Source organism: Pollachius pollachius (assembly GCF_949987615.1).
Source record: "Pollachius pollachius genome assembly, chromosome: 7".
Lineage (NCBI taxonomy): Eukaryota > Metazoa > Chordata > Actinopteri > Gadiformes > Gadidae > Pollachius > Pollachius pollachius.
The window spans coordinates 4,825,638-4,850,942 of NC_136940.1; the positions used below are offsets into that span (position 1 = coordinate 4,825,638).

Sequence of the window (25,305 nt, forward strand, 5' to 3'; positions counted from 1 at the left end):
GGCCTTTCTCTAGGCCAAAGAAAAGATCCAACTGCGAAAGCCTTCATACCCACCACCCTCCACAAACCTCCCCCCACCATCCCCCAACCTCCACCCACCACCCCTTCTTCCATAAAGTGTTTGTTTGTCTGAAAGTTTTCCCTTTGCCGGGGAGTTCCTGGGTGGCGGTCGGCGGGGGAGGAGGTGGGGGAGGCAGGGGGAAGAGCGAACCAAGGCGGGCCTGGAGAGAGAGAGCGAGAGGCAGGGAAGAACAAGTGGCGCAGACGGAACAATTGAAGCCATCTCTCCCGCTTTGCTATGAAAAACTGGGTCACCATCCACCTTTGATGATGCCAGTGCGGCATGCTGGGAGAAAAAGGAGAGACACATGCAACACACTCCGTGGGCACACACACAGGCGCACACACACACACACACACACACACACACACACACACACACACACACACACAAACACACACTCACACAGTCGTGTGATCTCCCGGGTGAAATTCCTACTGACCGCTCAGCACAATTTCATTTTCGGCAAATTGGGTCTCCACTGTTCACACATTCTTTTTCTCAGCGTGTCCGTTTTTTGTGTGCATGTGTGTATGTACATGCATCAGTCTTTTTATTGAGTTTTTTTATGAAGAATATCCAGCAGCAACATTAGATGAAGGCAACCGCTCAAGATACCAAAAAGTAAATCTTACTAGCGTTCCTTGTGTAAATTCAGTGTTATTGCGCCTCTATCTTTGGTGTTTAACTTTTCGAGAGGCCCAGCTTTCATCACCCTCTCCTCCTCCTCCCCCTCTCCCCCTCGTCCCCCTCCTCACCCTCTCCTCCTCCTCCCCCTCTCCTCCTCCTCACCCTCTCCTCCTCCTCACCCTCTCCTCCTCGTCCCCCTCTCCCCCTCCACCCCCCCTCTCTCTCAGTACCTTTGATCCTGTTTCAGGGATACCTGGAAGAGCATGACATGGTCTGGCAGGTCTGACCAGAACCCCTGGCAATAGCGCCTGAACTGGATGTGGGAACACCGGCCAAGCTGCAATGGGGCCAGAGATGGACCGGTGGGACCACCGGTCAGAGTAGCCTTCCCTTACAAGCGTGCCCAGCTTTTCAGCCTGTATGCTGTTGTTGGGTTGACAGAGATTTCGATAATACAGGTCAGAAAGGGAACAGAGAGGGGCTGCTTCTGAACGTGTTTCTTTGGAAACACAGGAAGCCAGACCGAGAATGGCCGACTTGACTTCTTCACTGAACCCCGTAATATTCCCGAGCTTGTGACCAAGGGTTGTGTTGTCTGGATTTGTGCCTGTGCTGTAAGCCCGCTTCCAACAGTGATGAGGTGTGGGTGATAAATGTAGGTGAACAAACCCCCTAAGAGAAGTCATAGGAACGGTATTAGTTTCACTGAGCGCAGCGCGCTAAGAAAGTGAAAACAACCTCAAACACCTGTACTATGAGCCGGTTTGGTTCCAGGTGTCTGTGTTCTCTCAATGATTATACAAAATGTCCTCGCACAAATAAAGCACTCCCTCAGAATCCCTTCTCGCGCTAGCTAGCCGGGCAACATACGTTTGTCCTTTTCTTCATTAGTTTCGTTGGCTGCCCTTCCACCAATCCTCATTCATCATCATCAAATATTAATTACTCCTCAAGATAACACACACACACACGCACACACACACACACACACACACACACTCTGGCTTGCCCGCTGTGCGGTGGATGTTATTAATCCACAAAGCGACGCAGCGTTTTAGCCGTCACTGATGCTATCAGAGGCCTCATCAGATAGCTCAGTCCTGGCTGCTTAGAGATGATCATCTGCCATTGTGTGTGTAGGTGTGTGAGAGTGTGTGTGGCTGTGCTTGCATAGAAAGGGGTGTGTGGGTGTTTGAGAGAGAGTTTGAGTGTGTGTGTGTGTGAGTGTCTATATATTTGTATGTCAATGTGTGAGTGTGTGTAGGCGTTATGTGTGTAGGTGTGAACATGTGTGATCTGTGTGTGTGTGTGTGTTTTTGTGTGTTTCCATGTGTGAGTGTGCGTGATAAGGCGCTATGTGTGTAGGTGTGAATGTCTGTGTGTGTGTGTGCGTGTGTGGTTAGGTGTTATGGGTGTGCCTGCGTGCCCATATGTGTGTGTGTGTGTGGGATGAATGGGGGCTGTAACATGACGGATTGAGCCAGTGCGCTCCATTTAGCGAGGTCTTGGAGGAAGGTGCTTAAAGGTGTACGGGAGCGGGTGCTTCACCGGGGACTGTTCCCTAGCGCTATTGGGGGGGCATCTGTGAGAACGATGAGGCCTAACACCACATCGCCATGCTTCGCTTTGGCCCCCTTTCTCCCTAGAAAGTCAGGATTGCTCTATTCCTGTAATTCTCCCTGGTCTTGTTACTGATGGATGAGGGCCTGACTCCTCTTTACTTAGGAACATATTAATCCAAATGCCTGGAAATGATTGATGTGTCTATACAGGGAAAAGCTTAAATATCTCCCATTTTCTAGCGGTCTCATTTTTCCCCCGCAGAAGGGAGACAATAATAATTCACTCTGAGTGAACCCAAGTGATTTGACTGAAGTTGGAGGCAGCAGAGGAGCTCTCCTGCGCCATCTGTAGGACCATGACTTGGACTGCACGGTTCAAAGCTGACAGCGACCTTTGAGTAAGTGCTGATTTACTTTAAATTCCTCCTCTGACCCGGTTCAGAGGAGCAGCTGGATCCCAAAAAGAATTTCCTCCTCCTAATACCGCTAAGTCTCAGACTTGTAGATTTTAACTTCGAGCTTAGTCAGTGTATTGTTTACAAAGACGGATCATTTGGAAGGGATTTTGAACCTCACGTCAATTTAAAGCACAACAAATTACAAATAACAAATTGCTACACTAATCTGAATTATACCTATCGAAAATATTTGAAAACAGTGACGACAGTGAACCGCTTTCACCAACTGCTTTTGTTCTCGCTGGTTAAGTCCCATCTCAGGTGAGGTTATTAAATCATGGTGTTCTTTTTTCTAGGGATTTTCAATTTTGATTGGCCGGGGGCTTAGTGGGTGGGTCGGTTCGTTGCTCGCTCAGACAGTTTGTCATTGGATCCGTCATTCAGCTAGTCGGTTGACGGCCTACATCTGCATTTACATTTAGGGCATTTAGCAGACACTTTGATCCAAAGCGACTGGTAACATAAGTACACTTGTCAGAAGAAAGAGAAACAATATCTGGCTATCGGTACAGTAAGGATGTCCATAGAACCGGGGTGCCAAGCACTAACAATCTCTAGGTGAACCCCTTCCCTGTATAAAAAAAACACAAATACAAAGCCACAATGCTAAGTACTGTATCAACCCCAGCCCCGCCGCTCTTACCTTGAACTCCAGCTCCATGCCGGTGACGTGTTCCCCCACCTCCACCTGGGCCAGCTTCTGGATGTAAGAGTACAGGCTGCGGGCCGCCACCTCCGTGTTGCCGCAGGCGACCGCCTCCAGCAGCGCGTCGTGGATGAAGCTGTACTGGTCCTCCGTCTGCACCATGTAGTTCCTCTGGGAGCGCATGAGCGTCACGTGGCCGTAGATGTCCGCCGTCTTCTCGTGCTTGATGCGCTCCAGCATGGCGTCGATGACGATGAAGCACCCGGTGCGGCCCACGCCGGCACTGGGAGGAAGAGGAGGAGGTGAGCGAATGCAGAGGGATTTTTTTTTTTGGGGGTGTTTTGAGATTTGTAGGGAGGAGTGTGCGTGTGCGTGTGCGTGTGCGTGTGTGTGTGTGCGTGTGTGTGTGTGTGTACCAGCCCTGTTATGGCTTATACTTGCTTACTGAGTTGCTCTACGTTGGTCCTAGGACATTCCATCTTTTTAAATGTTTAAGTTGTAGCAATTGTGGTGGGGTATGTGTGTGTGTGTGTGTGTGCGTGCGTGCGTGCGTGCGTGCGTGCGTGCGTGCGTGCGTGCGTGCGTGCGTGCGTGCGTGTGTGTGTGTGTGTGTGCGTGTGTGTGTGTGTCATAGTCATCTCTATGAATCAGATTTATTTTCATTATAATTTATTCAGATATAAACATTTGAAAACTTGCATGACGCACCCGATAAACTCACACAACTGCTGTTGTCTGAGCACACCCAATCCCAAACTGATATTTATGGTGCGTATTTGGACATGCGGTTTTGGTTTGACAACAATAGAGGAGCAATCAGAGCAACAGGGAAGAGTGAGAGACGCACTTTACACACAGACGATCGATGGTAAACAGAGGTGGAGAAAGGGTGTAAAAATATGATTGGGGCAAAAAACCCAAGCAGAAAACTGTCAATTTCCGTCTCCATCCGCCCACACTGTCCTTAGGAAAAGGGCAATGCGCAGAAAGAAAGTGATCGGATGAGAGGAGAGAGAAGGAAGGCAGAGCAGCAGGGACGATGGAGAGGGCTTATGACAAGGGACTTCAGAACGTCTGGAGGAAACCAGGAGAGCGAGCGATAGAGCGCGAGAGAGAGAGAGTGGCAGTCACGAAGAGAGGGAAAATGCATGAGGAAAGGGACATGAGTTTGTCCAGGAAGAAAGCGAGATTTTGCATTTTTAGGTGTGTAATCAGGTTACATATTCATTACGTATGCTTCTGTGTACGCATGTGCGGTGTGTGTGCATGTGTGCGTGCGTGTGCCTGTGTGTGCGTAGTTTGTGTTGCAGTCAGCATGATTGGGTTTAGCGTAGTGTGGCTGTGAGGGCCCCAGAGTGAAATAGATGAATACATCCACAGACTCCCACACATCAATCCCCCAGGCTAGAGTAATGCTCCTGCCCACCTGCAGTGTGCGATGATGGGGCCGGCGTCAGGCGGGTTGCAGGTCTTGACCCGGCGCAGGAAGGCCAGGAAGGGAGTGGGGTACTCTGGGACGCCGTGGTCGGGCCACGCCGTGAACTGGAACTGACGCACCTCCCGCTTCTCACTCGAACCGTTCTGGAGGGAGACAGACACAGGGACAGGGAGACACAGGGACAGGGAGACACAGAGAGAGAGAGAGAGAGAGAGAGAGAGAGAGAGAGAGAGAGAGAGAGAGAGAGAGAGAGAGAGAGAGACAGAGGGAGAGAGAGAGACATCGTGAGAGAGAGAGAGAAAGAGACAGAGAGGGAGAGAGAGAGAGAGACAGAGAGAGAGAGACAGAGACAGAGAGAGAGAGAGAGCAAGATAGAGAGCGAGAGAAAGACGATGGGACAAAAATTAGAACACGGAACTGTCTCTGCTGTATGCTGATTGGTCTGTCGTTGATTGATTAATTGACAGATTGTGTTAGCAATCTGATTCTTTGATTTGTTCCCTTGTTGTCTTGGTGTTTTTTGAATGACATTGTATGTATTCAAATGTCACTATTATAGAGTTGACGAACAGTCATAATTTATATCCAAACACACCAAAGTCAGACACTTCAAACAAACTTGCTTGTGTTCTCATCATTCTTGTCATTCATGTGTGGCCATCTGGTATTCAAACAAAGGGCCAGATTGTGTGGAGTAATCCCACCCACTGTGCGATGTGATTCGCTGTCTCTCTCAGCAACAGTGACATTGACGAGTGACAGCGAAAGTGACACTTTCCCACACATTATTACAATGTGCGTCAAAACAAGGTCTGGAAATTGTTTCGGATACACTTCTTGTAGGGAATCACATTGATCAAAGCATGCATATTCCATGTTTATAAAGAGTTTGCACAGTTCCAAAAATGTAAAATTTTACATTATTTATTATCAGTATCATGTTAATTATATTTCTAATTAACTTCTCTTTGAGGTGTATGTTCCTCCCCTATACATGTGTACATTAGCCGGTAATATTGACAGACTGAGGCTGGCAAGCAGCACAAATCCGGCTAGCTTTTGGCTTGAAATATGCCTTTAAAATAACACCATTTTGGTTCTTCTATCTTTTCATTGTATATTTAAATAAATTCAGAGTGATTATACTGCATTTTATATTCAGATTCTTTTTTGCAACTGAACACATTAAAAGATGTGTATCCTATCCTCTAACCTGTTTGAATGTCTAAAACCACATGTACTTTATATTATAAAGGTACATGTTTACCAATTAAAAATAAATCACATACCGTCTCAGAAGGCTCCACTAATTTTCTTTAATTTCTATTATGAAGGTTAATTCATTTCAAATAAATCACATACTGTCTCAGAAAGCCCACACATGAGCTTTCATAGCTCCATGAAATTGAAGATATGAAATTTATGAATTTTGTGTTGTGTTTTTGTATCCTATGACCTAGTAACCATGTAAGTACCGTCTGTGAAAATTTAATAAACATGTGAATTATAAAAAAAAAAAAGAAAGCTCACACAAAACGCCTGTACTTTACATCATAAAAGTAAAGATTTCCAAATAAATCACAAAGAGCCTCAGAAAGCCCCACTAAACGCCTGTACTTTAAGATTTCACAAACGTGATAAGCTATTCGTCAAAAACCGCAAAGTAATTAGAAACAGCTTTGGAAAGTTCTGCCCGCTGTGCCAGGGACATGCGCCACACATCGCCCCGGCACCGCGACAGATGGGCGCGTCGGGCTGGCTGCTAATTGACATCTCTCGGCTCCGCTGCGGCGGCTAGGAAGCGTAACGCCGCAGCGCTAACAGCTAACAGCTAACCGCTAACAGCCTCGCCAACAGACGAACGAGGAGGACACCCACGTCGTCCGTCGCCACCTCTGCCCGGAGCGCGGGAACATGGCGACGGGTCCTCCGAGGTTGCCTTGACGACATTAACAACACCCCGCAAGCTGTCCGTTAACAGGAAGTGATTGTAGTAGCCCCCCCCCCCCCCCCCCCACACACACACACGTACAAAAACCCTAGGAGAATGACAGGGACACGGCTGTGTGTGTTTTTTTCTTTGCACCCCCCCTTGAGAGGGAGCCTCGACAGGAAGTTGCATTTCAATGCAATTATGTTGCCTCAGATTTGTTTTTTTCGTCCTCTTTTCTGGATGAATTTATGAATAAATGAGCGTGGTATTGAAAACAAAAAGTGACCTAGATATTTGCCCACTTTCCTCGGATGTTGCCTGGCTTTATGTGTCTGCTTTGTGGGGTTAGTTCCGGAGACAAGGCCAAAGTCTGGGCGCTTTTGTAGGGCTGTATTCACTTTTTCACTCTTTCATTAAGATGTATGCAGCCTTGTTTCCCTGCACGCACAAGGGCCAAAACCTGTGTGTGTGAGTGCGACTACCCTGTGACTACCAGGGCAACAAGGCTACAAACCCAGCAAGGGCCCGGCCCCGAAGGACAGCCCAGCGCCCTTGGGGAGAATACACTGCTGAAATAAACGGTTTATTCTCTGCTTATTCCAGCGGAATACATCACAGCTCCACATAAGACTATAGTTGAATCTCAAGCTGCGTCTTGCATTCGGAAGACGCATCTATGTTTTTATCATGCCCCATTTGCCTATCAGATACGATTACAACCATAAGTAACGCAATGCGACAGAATCAGGAAGGGTTTAGATGATATGCCCCAGGCAGCCGGCTGTAGTGTATTACGTTTGAGAGTTTACACAAGGAAAGGACCACATTGTTTAGTAGGAGATAAGGTAGGATAGAATCAACTTAAAGCCATCGTTAATGTATTGTTGACTATATAATGTATACAGACAGAACACATCATATTTCACATTGGTGCTATAACGACTGATCTGCTTCGCGTCACGCAGAGTGAAGCCTGAGGTTTGAGTCAACGTCTTGGGAGGCACGCCACTCTGGGGCGTTTCAACTTCCCTCTTTCCTATCGCCTCCAGCGGATTGGGGGTCGGCGTCTATTTATCGAGCACGGATGGGAGCTCGGATCCTTGCACCTGCGTGATGTGTTCTGCTCTCCTGGGGTGAATCCATGTGCACTGACGCAACGCACGAAACGCAATCGTATGGAGAGGGTGTGTGTCTGTGTGTGTGTGTGTGTGTGTGTGTGTGTGTGTGTGTGCCTTGCATATGTCTAAGCTTCAGCATGTGCCTATGGAATATTTGAGTGTCTTTTAAATTGGTTTTAAACTAGTGTCAGCAATTGCGTTGGCATGTTCATGGCTATGTGTGTGTGTGGTTCAGCATGTGTGTGTGTGTGTGTGTGTGTGTGTGTGTGTGTGTGTGTGTGTGTGTACCTTGTGTAGGGAGAAGGTGCGAACGCAGAAGGTAGCCAGCTCTATGGTGTCCAGCAGGGTGACCTGGGTCATCCCGTAGGTGTCTGTACCCCGGCTTGGCCAGTACTGGTCACACTTGATCTGCAGAAAACAGGAAAACAGCCGCCTGTGAAATACTCTTCAACAACAATCGACACAAAAGTAAAACTCAAAGAAGGAAAAATAAAACACATTCAAACAGCAATCTACATTTTGCCATTTTAAATTTAATAGATAACTTCGGTATCTATTTCCTATTCCATTTTTAGGTGGATACAGGCACAAATTCTGTAATTATAATTTATTACAGATGGCTGACTAGTTGGTAGTTTACCTGTCCCTGTTTTCAAACTACATCTGAGTCTGAATCTCTTCTCTGGATCTCTAACCCCAGCAGAATGCTTAATGAACACTCATTAAATATGGAGTGTGACCTGCAGATCTGAAAACACAGAGCTATCCCATCTAGGGAGGGAGGGAGGGAGGGAGGGAGCGAGCGAGGCGAGAGAGAACACAGAGAATAACAGGGACACAGAGAGTGGAAGCAAAGGGTGACATAGAAAGAGATACAAAGAGGGCGAGAGCGAGAGTGAGAGGAGTGAGACACAGAATGCTGGAGAGAGATATGGAGAGTGGGAGCAAACAAGAAAGGGAGGGAGGAAGAAGCTACGGAATGAGAGAAACACAGAGTGGATAAAAATGTGACAAGGAGAGAGAGTGAGAGACACACACAATCAGATAGGCAGACAGACGGACAGACAGACAATATAGTGAGAAGGAAAGAAAGAGAGACAGACAGAATTAAAAAGAGAAGCATAGTGAAAGAGTGAAATGAAATAAAAGAAAATAAAAGCGATAGAAAGAGACCCTCACTCGTCTCTCTCCCTCTCTCTCTCTCCCTGTCTCTCTCCCTCTCTCTCCCCCCCTCTCTCTCTCTCTGTCCCTGTCTCTCTCTCCCCCTCTCCCTTTCTCCCCCTCTCAGTCTCCCCCTCTTTCTCTCTCTCCCTCTCTCCCCTCCCGCGTTTCCGTGACGCGCGATGTCCAGCGGCTGCTAACAGTGATGGGGTTTGACAGAGAGAGGAGCACACGCGTCCACGTGGACGACAAACCAACAAATTAAAACAGACAGAGGCGGAGAGTAATCAACTTGCAGTCTGGAAAAACCCTGAACCCCGACGCTCTGACAAACGTTTGACCCGACGCGATCACGCATCGCGTCATCGCTTGTCTTCTTTTCTGTTGTTTTTCCGGACGATTGAAAGACGTTCCCTAGCCTCGACGACGAGAGAATCTCCTGCTTGTAAATAGTTCCTCTCACTTCCTCGAATTCCTGCTTTGACACATGAGCGCGCCTCAGCCAAGGCCCCTGCGTGCCTAGGCGAATCATGCCAAACAGATGGTAGTGGGAGAGCTGGTTATGGGGTTACTGGTGTTGCTATGCCAACTGTAAAAAGAACCTGCGTGAGCCATTGTTTTGATTATCTAACAGTTTTTGTGATGCATATTCTCTGAACTTCCTTTCCCTATTTCCACTCTGAAGGCATTTGAAATAACGGACTACGGTGTAGAATAGATAGAGGTTCCAGTTGGGAATTGGAGTTAATTAAGAAAATGGCTTCTAGGTTCACTTCATCCGTCCAGACAAGTGATTAACTCTGAGGACCTCCCGTTGACCTCAATAATGTTCAGTTGTACAATAAACCCGGACAATACAAATCAGCGAAGGGTGTTTGGCTGTGTGATTTATAAGTTAGCAACACTCAGTTGTTGCTTGCCTTCACACAACAACACCTAAAATATATATATTTTAACAATTTGATGACATTCAATGGGAAAGCTTAATGCAATTAGAATGGGACCTAGTAGAAGCCCTGTGGCACACCACTGTTAATTAGCTGGAAGGACTGACCCTTGACTTCTCCTCTAGCCTGGTCATCATGACCACAGTGGCCGCCCGCTGCTCCCACACCATCCTCCAGAAGTCCCCGAAGGTCTCCGGTAATGGCCCCTGGGTGGCGATGTAGGCGTTCTGCTTTCTGTAGCCATCGATGTAGTTGGAGTTGATGTAGTCGCTGCCTGTGATACCTGGTTTGAGAACAAAACATGAACGTGTCTATCAAATGTTTTTCTATTGGATGCGATTGACATTATATTCATCATTGTGTGTATATTTCATGCATTATTTTCGTTAATTCATCTGTTTATGCTCAATTTCTTCTGCAGAACAAATCGGCCACAATGAACGTCGAATAAATAGATAAAAAGAGTCCTTCAACGGTGCTCAATGCCACAAAAGCAGCACTGATAGAAGAGTATTTACCAAATACAAATGAAATGACAAACGCACACCATCATCTCCTCTTGAATAACGACTGATTGTTCTTCTTCCCACTCTTTACTCTGCCTCTGTGGTGCAGCAGCAGCAGCAGCAACAGCAGCAGCAGAAACAGCATAAGCCTAGCATGCTGGCATCTGATTTAACGACGTCTCTAACATCGCAGAGCCGGGAAGATCTAGCATCCCCCACACCCTGAGAGTAAATCAGCCAGCGGGGCGCCCTCCCCCACTCCTGCCATCACTCTCCCTCTCTGTGCACCACGCTCCGCCGCCCCCCCCTCGCCTTCCACTAAATCCAGCCTTAAGGAGAGCCCTGGCAGCCTCCGACTGATGAGAGTCGGAGGAGAAAGCGATGTGTTGGTAGCACCCCGGCGAGAGGAACGTGTGTGCCCCGTGCTCGGTATTCATGGCCGCTGCTGTGTTTACACTCAGCGGTAGTCGACCGTTACCCTGCTGTCCTGCCACGGCCAAGTGAAAAGCTTTTAGTCCTGTGGTTTGAATCTAAGTTTGTGTTATTAGTGTACGTACACAAGTACACATTAGGTGTTGAGATAACGACTGGGTTGCGTTTTCTGCCTGCGTGGTGTTTTAAGGGGGTTTCAAAGGGCCTGAGCCTGCCCAACACTTGTATTCGTTAAGGCGGGCAGTGGAATGGGCCTATCCATCAACAACCCACCATGGGTATTGCTGCTTCTCTGCCAGAGTCATAAACTGTGAACACAGGAACTAAGCAATGTTCTTTGTTAAGTAAACAGTACCACAGAGTGGCATTAAACTGTCTATTTTGTCCCACCAAAAATTCCCCCCGAGCTTGATTCACCACGCCAAAAAATAGCCCTCGCCAAAGTACGGGCTTTAGATGGGTGTTTTTCTGTTTTTCTCTGCCAGATGTGGGGTTTTTTAAAACACTAAAAGCTAAACTTTAAAGCTATATAAAAAGCAAGACTTGACTGTCAGTCACTGAAAATTGCTCAAGGGAAAAGCACAGGTTCAATGGCCCATATTCAAAAAGGATTTCAAGCGCTCTGACGGTCTGAAATCTATTCCAGCCGTGCGGCGAAGACTCGTCTGCTGCGGAGCCACGTCCGTCTGACTGGCTGGCTGCTCCCCGGGTCAGGCGAGAGACGAGCCATGGCGCTAACATACGCTCGGATAATAGGAGATGTTTGGAGGACTAAGGTGAACGATCAGAGGGGAGAGAGAGGATGATTAAAGAGGAGGAGGAGGTGGAGGGAGGTAGGTGGAATGTGAGTAAAGAGAAAAGTAAAAAATCAAGAGCTATAGAGAAGGAAAATAAAGATAGTGGAAAAAGGAAAAGAAAAAAATATGTTGAGTAGAGAACGACAGAGCGAAGACTTGAATAAAGTCAGAAAAAGAGAGACGGATGAAATGGAAGGACGAAAGCACAAAAGGACAAAATAAAGACTGAAATAAAGACGTCCCCGATGCCATTAAAAGGGATTCCACACGGTGTCTGCGGTGGCTTGGCGTTGGTCATAGCCAGCTGAGCAGTGGATGGCGACTTGCATGAATTGTTCTACTTCTGCGACTAATGGCAAAAACCACTGCACTGTAAAATAGAAATTTCAGACTTGATTAATTTATGTATTTATACCGGGGGATAATTTGGTCACGGTTTTAGTCGCGGTGTCAAATTGGCCTAGCTATTGTGCAACGGCATCATGAAGTCTTTGCCCATGGCGCACATGGGTGCGCACATATCACCATACACGGACACACATTGCGGAATGAATGTGTGCCATAGAGCAGGAGGATGATGGTTGGATGAGAAGGGTTACTGTGGAGCGAAGGAAGGGGGGCGAGAAATACAACACATCTCCCTTGAAAGTTTAGCGGCGTGCAAAGGACTAGCCAGGTTTTTTCCGGAAGGTTGGCCATTGTTTGGATATTTGTATCTGTGCATTATTGGAATGGTGCAGACAAATTGAGCTGGACAAATGATTTTGGGGAACTCTGTGGTGAACTCTCAAACTGAACTGAATAGCAGCTGTGGAGTCCATATACCAGAGCTCATATATTCACTCCAGCTAAGTGTCATTCTACATACTGTGACTCAATGCAAGAGACGGAATTAAAGGGGCAGTGGGTGGGATTTAGTGGCCTCTAGTGGTGAGGTTTCAGATTGCATCTAACTGGACAATGTCACAGTGTAGAAATAAAGGGATCATTCTAAGGTAACTAAAACACAACAATGGTTATTTCAATGGGATTATACACTAATCAATACATACTTAAGAATACTATATTCCATGTCGGCCTCACTACATTCTGAACGCTGCATCTGAAAGCTGATTATTCTGTGATTTTGTCACACAAAATGCTGCTCTGTATGCAAAATGTACAGTGTTCCTCTTTAAGATTGTCAAAATAAAAAAGCTATCTTTTGTAGATTTCCATGATGACATAAATGTAACAGAAACCATCCAATGTACTTTGTAGTGTGTACCCTCCTTTCTATGCTTGTTTAAAATAGTGATGCCAGCCTATGTTCATGTTTCTCAATATGTGCGTCGATATATGAACATATATTTTAGCATCGGATGTCAGATCAATACCCTTACCCCCCGAAATAAAATCTAGAAAATGAATATCTGTCATGAAGGAAACATGAACAGCATTTAAAAGAGCGAAAAAACTAACACTGTATTGATAAAAAAAAAACTCAGATCACAAATGGCGCCCATTAGAAATAGGTGTTAGAAAACAGTCCTCCATATATTTTTCACACTGTAATTGGGTTACCCAGTGTCACACATTCTTCAGGTTTTAAAAATAGCTGATATCAGCTCATACATCGGTGGCTGCCTCCCTACTTTGTAATAACAAGTATTACCTCCTCAAAAACTCCTTGAATGAACAATATACAGGAGGGCCAGAAGGAGGACCTAAAGGGGGACTGTGTCTTACCGTCGATGGGGGCCAGGATGACGCGGGAGTGGTCGTAGGCGATGACGTTGGCGTATCGATTCTTTGGCTTATTCACCTCCAGGTTGGAGTTCTCCCAGGTGAACTGCTGGCCTGGGTCGATAGACTGGACCGCACACACACGCACACACACACACACGCACACACAAATTGACACACACAAACACACACAAATTAGAGGTGTGGACAGAGTGCATAAACAGCATCAATTTAGCCAATAGAAGAGGAGTGGGTGAGAGAGAGAACGGAAATAAACAGAGGAAGTCACAGGAAGAAGGGTGGGACATTTCACAGACAGAAAGGGGGGAAAAAGAGACACAGGCTAATTTAGAGGAACCCTCTCATTGGCTGGTTCAAACACCCCCACCCCTCACACCGCCCACCTCTTTATCAACACCATTCATGACAATGGAACATAACAGAGAGATAAAAACGTCTGATATAATTTCTGTCGCGTTGCTTTCCCACTGTGAGGGCTGGAAACGGGGGGAGAGACGGTAAAGGCTGACAAAATGAAGCAATTTATTCTCTGTGAAAACACATCCAGCGTTGTTCCTTGTAAATATTGGATCTGCTTTTGGGGGTAATTCCTTATTCCATTACGTCTCCTCCTGCCTGCTCACAGGGGCCTGCCTGAGGGCCCTTGCCTGGGTTTAATGGCAAAGTGTGGGGGATTGTGAGGGTGGTTTGGAGGTGGTTCACGATACAGAGTTCATGCCAGGACTCAAGGTAGTGACATAGAAGCTGTATTACGTTCCATTGTCATCATCGCACTGGGATCTAAGGCACAACAAACCAAGTCTTCGTCCTCAAATGCTCCCTCTCTTCCTCCTCTACCTTGTCGTCTCTCTGCTGTGTTTCTCCTTTTCCACTTGCTTTTCTCTTTGTGTGGCTCATGTCGTCTGTATTTGTCCTGATTTTCTACTCTGCTCTACTTTGCTTCAGCCCTTCTTGACTCACATTTGAAGTCCATCTATCTGGTGTCTCTCTTACTCCCTATTTCATAAATCGTGTACAATCTCAAACACCTCGGACAAAGGTATTAAAAGTATAGCTTCTATGGCTAACTCTCTAAAATTACATAATTGAAATTTCTCAATTAAATTCAAATTAAATTACATTTAATTAAAGCAAGGCCCCCCCCCAAATGTGGTGTTTGAGTCATGAAGACACTGGGCCGACTTTCCCTCTACTTCCTGGTCTGCTGATGACGGGTGGCTGCTATTGGAAAGCAACGTGATGGAAGGACATGCGAGGACCGCCACTTTTTCTCTCACTGGTCTGGACTGGTTTGTCGCTTCGATGACATCTTTCTCTCCCTCTCCTGAGCTGGCTCGCCCCCCTTTTAGGAATTACTCTGAGACCTCTCTTTGTCCCCCCACTCTGAATCAAAGCAGGCTCAGTCCAACCACTCACAAGCGTGTGGCAAGCGTCACTTGGCATAGCGGGGTTGCCCGGACGACCGGCCATTCATCAAGGAAATAACAAAATGAAAATAACAATTTGCCGTTTCATTTGGTCGTTTATTCTTCTGGACGGCGGCCCTATGTGGCGGGGAGATGAGCCAAGTGGGGGAGTAAGAGAGAAATAAGAAGAGGGACGGAGACGGAGGGAGAGAGAGAGAGAGAGAGAGAAAGAGAGAGAGAGAGAGAGAGAGACAAGAAGCGAGGGAGTGCGAGGAACCGAAGAAGAGAGAGGGAGAAAGCATTTCTATTCTCAGAGCCAAGTCATTAGAACTTCTGCTGGAAGCGGAGAAGTCAACTTTAGCACAAAATAACCCATCCATCCATCCCTCCTTCCTCTCATCCCTCCATCCACGCATCCATCCATCCCTCCCTCCCCTCCTCCATCAATGCCTCCCTCCCTCCCTCCTCCCATCCATTCGTCCCTCCATCCCTCCCTCCTTTCATCTATCCATGCTTCCCTTCTCCCATCCTTCCCTCCTCTCATCCACCCATCCCCCGTTCCCTCCTCCTAACCCTCCCTCCCTCCCTCTACCCATTGCTCCTCCCTCCATACAACCCCCCCCCCCTTCCTGCCTGAAAACCAGCCAGTGTGTGAGCCATCACTCCAACCGGCTCCAAACCCCAGGATTTACGCATTCAACAGCTGCCCCCAGACACAAAGAGGTAATTACATGGAGCGGTTATCACCACATCAACCAACCGGGACGGCCACACCTTCCACTACCACCCCCCCCACCCCCCACCCGTAACCTCCACCCCTAGCCATGGGGGGGGGGGGGGGGGGGGGGGGGGGGGGGGGGGGGGGGGGGGGGGGGGGGGGGGGGGTTAGGAAGGAGTCGAGGCAGGGTGATTTAAAGGCCTCTGCGGCGGCACGGTGGATATTGCTGGTATGCAAACGAGAGCTGATTCAGCCGTCCTGATATCTAATCAACTGTGGTGTCATTTATAACCCCGGGCGCCCCTGGACCCTGACAGCAGGCCCCCACCGACCAGACCCCAACCCCCCCATCCCCGTCGCCAACAGCACATCGAGTGAATAGTTGCTGCTCGAGAACGTCTGGAATGTGTGGATCTATAATTACTACCTCAGAGTTAATGGAGCAGCAATATAGACACGCACGCGCCCACACACACGCACACACACACACGTGCACGTGCACACACACACACACACACGCACACTTTTTGAACCCGGCTCTCAGCAGGAGATGGAAGAGGATATTATTGCAGGGGGAGAAGGGATCGTCAACGTTAGGGGTGATTAAGGACGACGTTGTGCTGATCTTCATCAATGGGCCGATTGTTATTATTATTTTAAGTCAACCGCAATCCGAGGAGGTTTCCTATTTGTATATTTGTGCAGTCTTGCAGCTCAGAGGAAGAGATCATCCTCTGGAAATCGGAACGTATTACAGGACAACTCCCAAATGATTCCTTTATTTGGTCTGACTGAGCTTTAAAGGAAATTGCATCCCCCCCCCAACCCCATCCCCGTCCTTCCTCCTCCTCCCCCCCTGCCTTCCTCCTCCTCCTTCTGAAAACCTCTTCCCCTTCGGGGAAATTTTTGCAAAATTGATATTTTTCATAAAGGCAGCTTATATCTCCGGAACGAGGTTAAAGCTGCCAAATACAAGCGGCATCTCGTAATCGCAGAGGCTCCACACACCATAAAAAACCCCCATGTACTATCAGCAGAAACGGACGTAAACACTTCATTTCTCGGGCGCTTTTTCATTAAGAGTTAAACCCTGGTGCACCCCACTATGAAAACAGCCGGGGCGCCGGCGATTCAACGGCTTCCCCCCCCCCCGGATGACATTTTGAACCCCCGCGACCCTTGAACCCCGGTTCACCGTCTCACCTCGTACTCCTGCGAGAGCTTCAGGTTGTCGTTGGCCTTCAGCAGCTCTGTGTGTTCAGCCAGCTCGGCGATGGGGATGGGCGGATGGTTCATCATCCCTGGACGGGCAAGGGGGGGTGAGGAGGAGAGAGAATGTAAAGAGATAGACCAGGAGGAGGAGGAGGAGGAGGAGGAGGAGGAGGAGGAGGAGGGGGGGGCGGGACAAAGGAGTTGAATTAGTACGATTGGACGACGCTTGCAGAGCAGGAAGCTGCGTTTTCAACGTTAACGCGGTCGGTGCAACAGGGTGAGTTTTTCAAGGGTGAGTGGCGATTTTCAAGGCAATGGATGTTTGGAGCAGGACAGGGCGGTGCTAGTAAGGGGAGAGTGGACTACAGTCACATCGTCTTAACGGTACCAAAGGAATGACACACATAGTAAAGGTAGATTGACCAGACTAGGCCAGAGCTCAAAGACATGAAATAAAGGCAACCCCATGTTGTCCTGTGTCTTGTTGTTTGAGGCATGGTGACAATATGCTTGGTAAACTGCTTGAATCAAAAGCTTATTACACTGTGCACGAAAAAACTGCCTTGTGAAGCTCGGCACCATATAATCGAAATGCGGCTCGCTAGATTAAATATATGGATTATTGTTGCCTTTGTCAAAGATATGTGTCAAAATATCACCAGAAGAAATGGCTCCTTGTGCCGCTATGAATAAAAAAGAAAATCGACTGCAATAAAAAGCTTTCATCCACATCGAGATCAAAGCTGATGCAGCGAGCTGATTAAGACGGTTAATCCTTTTTGGCTGTGCTAATCGTTTGTTATCACAGCGCAGGATGCTAAGCATATCAGCGCACCATGTCCTCAAACCAATCGGCATTGTTCACGTTCTAAAGAGATGCAGAGCCTGAGGAGGAGCCCTGGCCCAGGGGGATTCTGGGAAAGTGAGTACAGAGGAGGATAACCAGGGTTTGTGTGCGTGTGCTGGTGATGAGAAGTGTGAGTGATGCTTAGCAATACAGTCGGCGGCTCCATCCAAAACCTGGTGCCAAGGCAAAGCAAGCGTAATGCTAGGGTAACACCTGTTAGCCAGCCGTACTTTTACCTCAGTCTAGCTGTCAAGCTCGCTAACAATAGCTAAACCTTCAAATTTGGCAGGAAAACCTAGCAGCGCACATAAAAAACCCGAACCCATCTGGTTACAAATACGTGAATGAGCTTTGTCAGTTGAATTCGTTGGGTTGTAAATGGCTTCAAATCTATCCGTTTGTAAAACATCATATTTGTTAGTTGGTAAACGGCATATATTTTGTCGGTTGTCCAATTCCGCTGTCCCTCCCTCCGGAGTCCAGTGTGCGCTCGGCTGCTGCTGTAGCAGAGTATTATCATCGCGCTACTTTAGCCAGGCCTGCTAATCCACTTAGCAGCATAAAGTCACAGCCATGTAATGGAATATAGGACAACCATACGACTCGGCCTCACAGCAGCCATGCATGGGATCAACACAATTTAGTGCTTTCTTATTTTTAGCAAGCCGGCTTTCCTATTTTAAGTATTTGTATTTTTAGCTGGCATGTTTTCTTGGCATGAATACTTTTCTTTTTGCCCGATGTTTAGGTCAAGTCACAAGGGGAATGTTGATGCCCCCAAACCCTCCCCCCCCTTCATCAGAAAATCTTCGTTCTGGGGTTTAATTGACCGTGAAGAATAGACATGATCACATTAACCATCCTCAATTTCCCCCTTTTGCGGTCTGACAGCCCGCGGCCCATGAATGTTAAAAGGGAGAGGGAGACATTTTTGTCTTAATTCTCCAGAGAGATGATCCAACGTTCCCGGATGACTGTCAAATTGGTAAGCTATGGTAATTTCGGTTACACCAAAACAAGAATGTAATAGGTGCTAATTACTCTGAGTTAGCCAAGACTGATGTGCAAACGGAAGAGGATCTGAAATACCCGTGGACTGCTGTGCCACATAAAGATATTGTCGCGGAGGGATTGTTGAATTTGTATGATTTTTAACGCTACAATTGTTTTATTAATTGAATTATTATAAATGATCTGAATAAATAATGAATTATTAAACCCTATTTACTGAATTGGGAGAAGACGAGAGAGATATGAATGTGTTTGGACAGGGCTGCTTGTTTAGTGATTATTTTGCAGTGAGCCAATGCAGGCAGGGGGTCTCCATGGAAACAGCGCAGAGCAAGACGTCCCCCCATTAATCACTCGTGGAGCTAGGGTTCGTGAGACGAGCGTCAGGCAAATCAAAAGAGAATCGTAAATTACAGTTGCTTGTCGGATTATTTACTTTCAGAAAGAAAAGGAGGTTTCACAAGGTTGGTTTGAGGGGAGATCAAAGAGTTGTGCGCGTTGTAAAGTATGTGTCTGTGTGTTGTTAGGTATGTGTGTGGGTGTATGTGTGTTGCTAGGTATGCGTGTTTGTGTTGTTAGGTATGTATGTGTGTGCGTGAGGTTCATCTTCTTTGATGGTACTTTCTGTTTGAAAATAATCCTGCAGCCAATTGTATTAAAATCTTGTCAAATTGTCAGATTTAAAACACACTCAAAAACTAAATGTCTCTTATAATCTTAAAAAGACTTGAGCCAATAGGGAGGCTTTACAGCTACATAAAAGTGGTCTGTACACTATAGTCCGAGAATGATATAGCTATATATCCAACATCTGACTTCAACAAAATCCATATGGTTTATAGCTTAGCAAGGTTATTAAGAATTTATTTCATCCTTAAGTCAGAATTTGCGCACACACACATAGCATTTCCACCGATCCCTGTGTGTGCGGGAGGACGGACTGCATGGTTTGGTTTGTTTCGTTTGTTAATCTTCCCTCCTCTCTGCCTTTCATGTTGCGGGGTGGTGGTGTTTCACAGGCAATTCTCTTTCAGGGCTGTTTGGCTGTGCAGTACAGTACACGACGTGTTCAGAAGAGGAGATTCAATTACTAATGCAAAGTCATTCAAGGACACCCTGTTGTTGTTCCTGATAACCCCCCACCCCCACCAGCATCCAGCTCTCTTCCTTTCCTTTCAACACCCCTTTCACTCCTTCTACTCCAATCTGTGTCATGTCTGTTGTATTCAGCTCTACTACAGATGAGGACAGAAAGCACCCAACTAACGACACTTCTCCACTCTCCCCCCATCTGCTGCGGCTCTGAGTCTTGATCAAAGAGCAGTTTTTCTGATAACCTCCACCACCGTTCTCCGTAAATGTCTCTGTTCACCAGCGACTGCATTTCCAAAGAAAACAAAAGGAAAACTCTTTTGTGTTTCCTCCGGGCTGAGAGAAACAATGCTAGACTTTTGAAACATTTCCTTTGTTTTCGCCTATGGTGAAGGGGAAAGAAGATGAACAGGAGAATGAATATGGCCGCCTTTAATTAGCTCTACCGGTTATCTCTCTGCACACAGTGATGACCCTCCGTTAGTGTAGGAGGAGGAGGAGGAGGAGGAGGAGGTGGAGGAGGAGGTGGAGGAGGTGGAGGGCAAGCGTTGGGAGGGGTGGTTGTGAGAGTGAGGAAGAGGAGTAAGGCGATATTAAAGAGCAGAGATTGACGTTGTGTTTCAAAGACAAAAAAAAACAACACATCTCTCCGTCTCTCTCTCTCTCTCTCTCCCTCAGCAGAAGTGATCGTTACAAGTTATCTTTGCGCGCGCGCCGTGATTAATGCCAAGCCGACAGCCCACACCAAGAACGTGATGGATGTTCAAACCGCCATGTGAAGAGCAAATAAAACAAACAAAAAAGAACCATGTCAGCGCAGGTTACTGGTGGAGGCCAACGGGGAAAACAAGGCGGTTAGTGTGCAAAACATAGGTCCGTCATGTGTAGGGGTGGGGGAGGGGGAATCAAATCAATACACATAAATCAAAAACCACAGATGTCAATTGTTTTGTGTTTAAATGGTACCAAGCAGAACCAGCAACCAAAAAAAGAGAAAAAAAAATCAAAGACAAGCAGAGAAACAGAATGTATCGACTAACTTTCATCCATAATATCGGCTTCACTCTGAGGACTGCTTAGACCAGAATCTGTGAAAAACAGCAACACAGGGGGATAGAAAGGAGTTCAAGATGAGGGGGGAGGCCAACAGAAAAGGCAATGTAAAAATTGTACATACACACGCACATAGTTCCACCACGCCCCCCCCCCCCCCCCCCCCCCCCCCCCCCGTGACCCAACTCGGGAGGCGGGGCCTGCTTTGTGCACGCCGGCTGGTCGAAGGGGGGTTGAAAAGTAGGGCAATCATCCCCACCCGCCCTGGCCCCGCCCACATACCCCAGCGGTTCACCCCTGCAGGAACCAATCCCATGTCCAGATTCTATCAAGGAACGACCCCGTCTACCCCCGGTTTCGCTCGGCGTTCCCGTCACAGAGATCCGAGATAAGAGAATCGATTGGCTCCCGCCGCGCTTTCATAAACAGAGGGAGGGGGGGGTCGGATGCCCTGGGGACAGAAGGAGAAGAGAGAGGAACGGAGGAGGAGGAGGAGGAGGAGACGAAGGATGGCGTGTGTTTCCTGTTGATACATGGGACCCTGAACGGCCCTGAACGACAATGGGTGAGACAGGTGCAAATGCAACAGGTGAGCGATGCGTTAGCCGCATGCCGACTCACAGAATCTTGTGTTTAGCCAATAGGAAGAGGCAAACAAACGCCAAGGTCATTGTGAACCCCGACCAAGCTTTACAGCGTTAGAACGAATCCCAGCTGCCTGATAAGCGCAGGGACGGGGTCTACATAGGAAGTAAGACGAGGGAATACAGATATTAAGAAGCGGGGATTCTGCTTTGAACTCCTGCTGTGACAAACAAAACAAAACGGTTTATCTTTCGGATAAAAAGTCCCAAACAGCACTGGGACAAGGGACGGCTGTCAGAGAATTGGGACTTCTGGTTTCAGGAAGAGAATCCTGCCGAATGCTGTTAGTCATCCATCTGCACTTGAATCATTAGCATCGAGGTATGACTACTCAGCCGGTATCAGACGCATCGTGTGATTTGGCTCAGCCGGCCTACTTCAGTGCTTCACAGCAGGTGGATCAGGAATACAGTAGGATTAGCCAAACCTGCATGTGTGCACCACTTGTGGCGCAAGCCTCCAGACGGTACGACCAGACAGGGAGAAGGAATGAAAGAGAGGGAAGGTAGAGAGAGAGAGAGAGAGAGAGAAACAGTCAGACTGGATGGAAGCCATTGTCCAAAAATCAAGCTGTCCAATTCCAGAGAGTACTTTAACCTGGCATGTGTACGTTGGTTACGGAGTATTGTGTACAGCCATGGAAGAGGAGCGTGCAGTTGTCTTGACGTGGGCTGGTATCCGATACCCTATTAGTGTTTCACTGTACATATCACTGAGAACGAGACGTCAACGGTTAGGAATCTTCTGTTGTTGTCGTCCGAGACGGTCTGGATAAAGTCAACGCAAATCGAACCCTCAACTAAAAAGGCGGCAGGATATTTATGAGAGAGAGAGAGAGAGAGAGAGAGAGAGAGAGAGAGAGAGAGAGAGAGAGAGAGTTATTACGGCTGGAGGTGCTGGGGTCTTTACTGTAGCCAGGCTGTAGATATCAGCCTTGTCTGTGCTTCATTAGTTTGGCCCCCATCGCAAATTTAACCCGGGGTCCCAATAAAGATAATGGCATGAAGACGGAGAGACAAACCCCTGGCACCCTGAGGAAGCAGGGAGGAACATTAGCGGGTCGGGGGGTGGGGGGGGGGGCTTTAGCAGCTAACTGACTGAAAACAGACGAACGAGCGCACGGAGAACGATGTTTAAGCTATATTTTCTCCACGCCATGTAGCCTTCGACTTTAAGCGAACACAGACGCTGTTAGCTCCCCTCCCGGGGTTCGGGAGCGTTGGGCGGGGATGAGGGGGGTGGGGGGTCAAGCGATCGCCAGTGGCGTGCCTTGACGTGCGCTTGGCTGGGCTGGGAGGGTAGGGGGTTGCGTACGTTTGAACGTCGGCCCGCCATTAGCCATTAGCTAATGGGCTTGTTCGCGAACCCTCGCGTCCCGCTTAATTAGACAAACCGAATGTCGGTTGGAGTTAAAGTCTCAGGGATGCAGAGATAATGGCGTTAAACCACATTCTTCACTCCTGTAGAACAAGGGAACACGGGGCGCTTTTTATATTGAATCCAAAAAAGGAAAAGCGTGTTTGTGTGATATAACTGCGTGAATGCCCAGGTGTGCCCAAAACGGTCTATAAAATGATCTATAATTTAAGGAGAGGAAGTATAGGCAGCGGAGGGCAAGGAGCACTGGGAGTTCGCGAGACAAATGGAGGGAAAAAAAGCAATTAAAGCTTCTCTAGTCGTCGCTGAAAAAAAAAGCTCAGATAAGAGTGAGGATTGACCCAGGTAAATAGCCGGGCAGCAAATGGAAGCGGCTCAATTTGCTGCGTCCGTACGCACTGTATGTATAAACGTGTTTCTCGTGCGCGAGGTAAGTGTGTGTCTGGGGCCGTGTATCTCCAGGAACCGGACCAGGAAAAAAGAAAAGGGAATTGATTCCCCTCGGTATTAGGGGCTCGGGCGCCGGCCCCCGGAGAGGAACAGGGGCCCGAGATTAAACTGTGTATTGAAACATAGGATGGTGGATATCTAGGGGCAGGTTGGAGGATGGAGAGCCGCTGAAAAAGGGGGATCAGGATTTCAAAAGGGGGGGGGGCAGGATAGTCTAGTGGCTAGGGTGTTGGACTCCGAGTCGGAAGGTTCTTGGTGCAAATCCCCATGCACACAATCAACCTGTAGGCATTCCAAAACAAGATGCCTTGCTCAGGATAACTGCTCGTTAATGACAAGTACCCTGAAACGTTATTAACTCAACATCACGGTCAGTTCGCTTTGGATGAAGGGTCTTCTGAGAAAAACTAAAAAAGAAGAATGGTGTGTAAGAAGGTGGGTGTTAGGAGAGGAAAGGGGGCCGCGATCATCATGTCGCCAGCCAACGAAACCAAAGACCTGGACCCCCAGAGGTGACCGCAGATCAGAGAGGTAACACAGGCAGTGAGCAGTGAGGCTGGGGGAGACAGCACCACTGGGGCCTTTGGTTTGGAGAAGAGTTTGAGAACAGAGCAAAAAAATTGAAGAAGCCTTGAGGCAGTTTGCGCAAAAAAAACGGAATGAAGCTGAACAGATAACCGTGAGGTGGTTCAACCTTTCACGGCGAAAGATTGAACGGCTTGGTGAGTGGGTAATTAAAGAAAGAAAGCACAGGTGTGGTGATCTCATGGGATGGTAGATACGTGGAGAAGATCTACCTTGACAAAGTGAGATGATTTGCGGCGCTACAAAGGATACCTTGTATGGGAGCACCACAGTATTGGAGGATTGATATCGTGGCAAGATAAATCACTGTGTGGGTGGATGTTTAGCAGAGTGGCGCGGAAATAGATGGGAAGTGTGCGATAATGTGCGTTTCTTTGTGGGTGTGCGTGAGACAGTGTAAAGTCTTTATACACGTGGGTAATCATGTACCGTATTCACTTCATCAAAAAAAGATTAATCTCACACTTGTTTTGGGGTAAAAAAACAAAGAAAACTAACCAATGGAACTGATTTGAATATCCCCATGGTTACTTTCAACCATTTGAATTGAGTTTAACAAACCCTTTGTGGTTTGAAGCCAGTGTAAAATCCCACTGTATATGGTGAAGAGCACAGTGTGCCTGTGTGTCATTGAATAAGGTATGCACAATGAGAACACTGAATCAGCCCAGCTTTGAGCCCACAAGGTCCCGGTGTATAGAATCCCTCCTTAATCAGTCGTAATATCATAAAAATTGTTTAATCAAGCGCTATTTTAAATAGCGTAATCAAGCGCTATGTTTCTCCCCTTAATTCGATTTTCTCTCGTTAGGATTATAAACATTATTTTTTTCCCTTTCCTGGACAAAATAAACTATGATAATAGAAAAATAAAAAAGCATAAAACACAAATTCAGAGAAAACTGATTAAACTTACTGATTAAGCATTTGACTGAACATAAGATAATTTATTTATGTATATTATGATTAGTACAATATAATAATAATACCAATACTAATAATACGAAATTATAATTGACTATTGATCATTTAATAACAAAAAATAATGAAAAAGCAAAAACATTATTTGCGTTACTGTACGATATGTTCAGACACACGTTTGTTTTACTATCCTCTACCGTAGCGCATGGCCATAAGAGCCGCCATCTGATTGGTCGGTCAGGGGCTCTGTTACCTGGCGTCTGGTAGTTGATGCGTCTCATCTCCACGGGGTCGGTGGGGTGGTGGGGGGTGATGTCAGCGTTGTTGAGCATACACTTGGTCCGTGGCTCCGCCTCTTTTCTCTTGCGGCTAGCGAGGGGGAGGGGAGGGGGGCGGAGGAGAAAATGGATGATAAGAATGGGTGTTTTTTTCATTCAATGCGACGATGGTTCACTTATTGTGTGGTGAGCTCAAACCAACGCAGCCCTGTGCGTTGACGGCTGCAGAGAAAATCTACTTCCTTAAAGCTTCATATCAAGAAGTATAGCCTAAAA

General features: G+C 47.3%; 1 protein-coding gene across 3 annotated transcripts in view; it reads right to left on the minus strand.

Moving 5' to 3' along the window:
- The window catches only part of ptprsa (protein tyrosine phosphatase receptor type Sa), a 212,402-nt gene that overhangs the window by 10,207 nt on the left and 176,890 nt on the right, over positions 1-25,305 (minus strand). For 2 of the 3 annotated variants that reach the window (XM_079739951.1, XM_079739952.1), the window contains 8 exons: positions 25,005-25,120; positions 20,761-20,808; positions 16,762-16,859; positions 13,417-13,540; positions 10,061-10,236; positions 8,134-8,253; positions 4,783-4,937; positions 3,354-3,639 (listed from right to left, as the gene is read on the minus strand). In XM_079739951.1, the coding sequence (XP_079596077.1) occupies positions 3,354-3,639; positions 4,783-4,937; positions 8,134-8,253; positions 10,061-10,236; positions 13,417-13,540; positions 16,762-16,859; positions 20,761-20,808; positions 25,005-25,120 (1,123 nt within the window). The remainder of the gene's footprint in view (positions 1-3,353; positions 3,640-4,782; positions 4,938-8,133; positions 8,254-10,060; positions 10,237-13,416; positions 13,541-16,761; positions 16,860-20,760; positions 20,809-25,004; positions 25,121-25,305) is intronic. The other variant, XM_079739953.1, reaches the window with a different exon arrangement.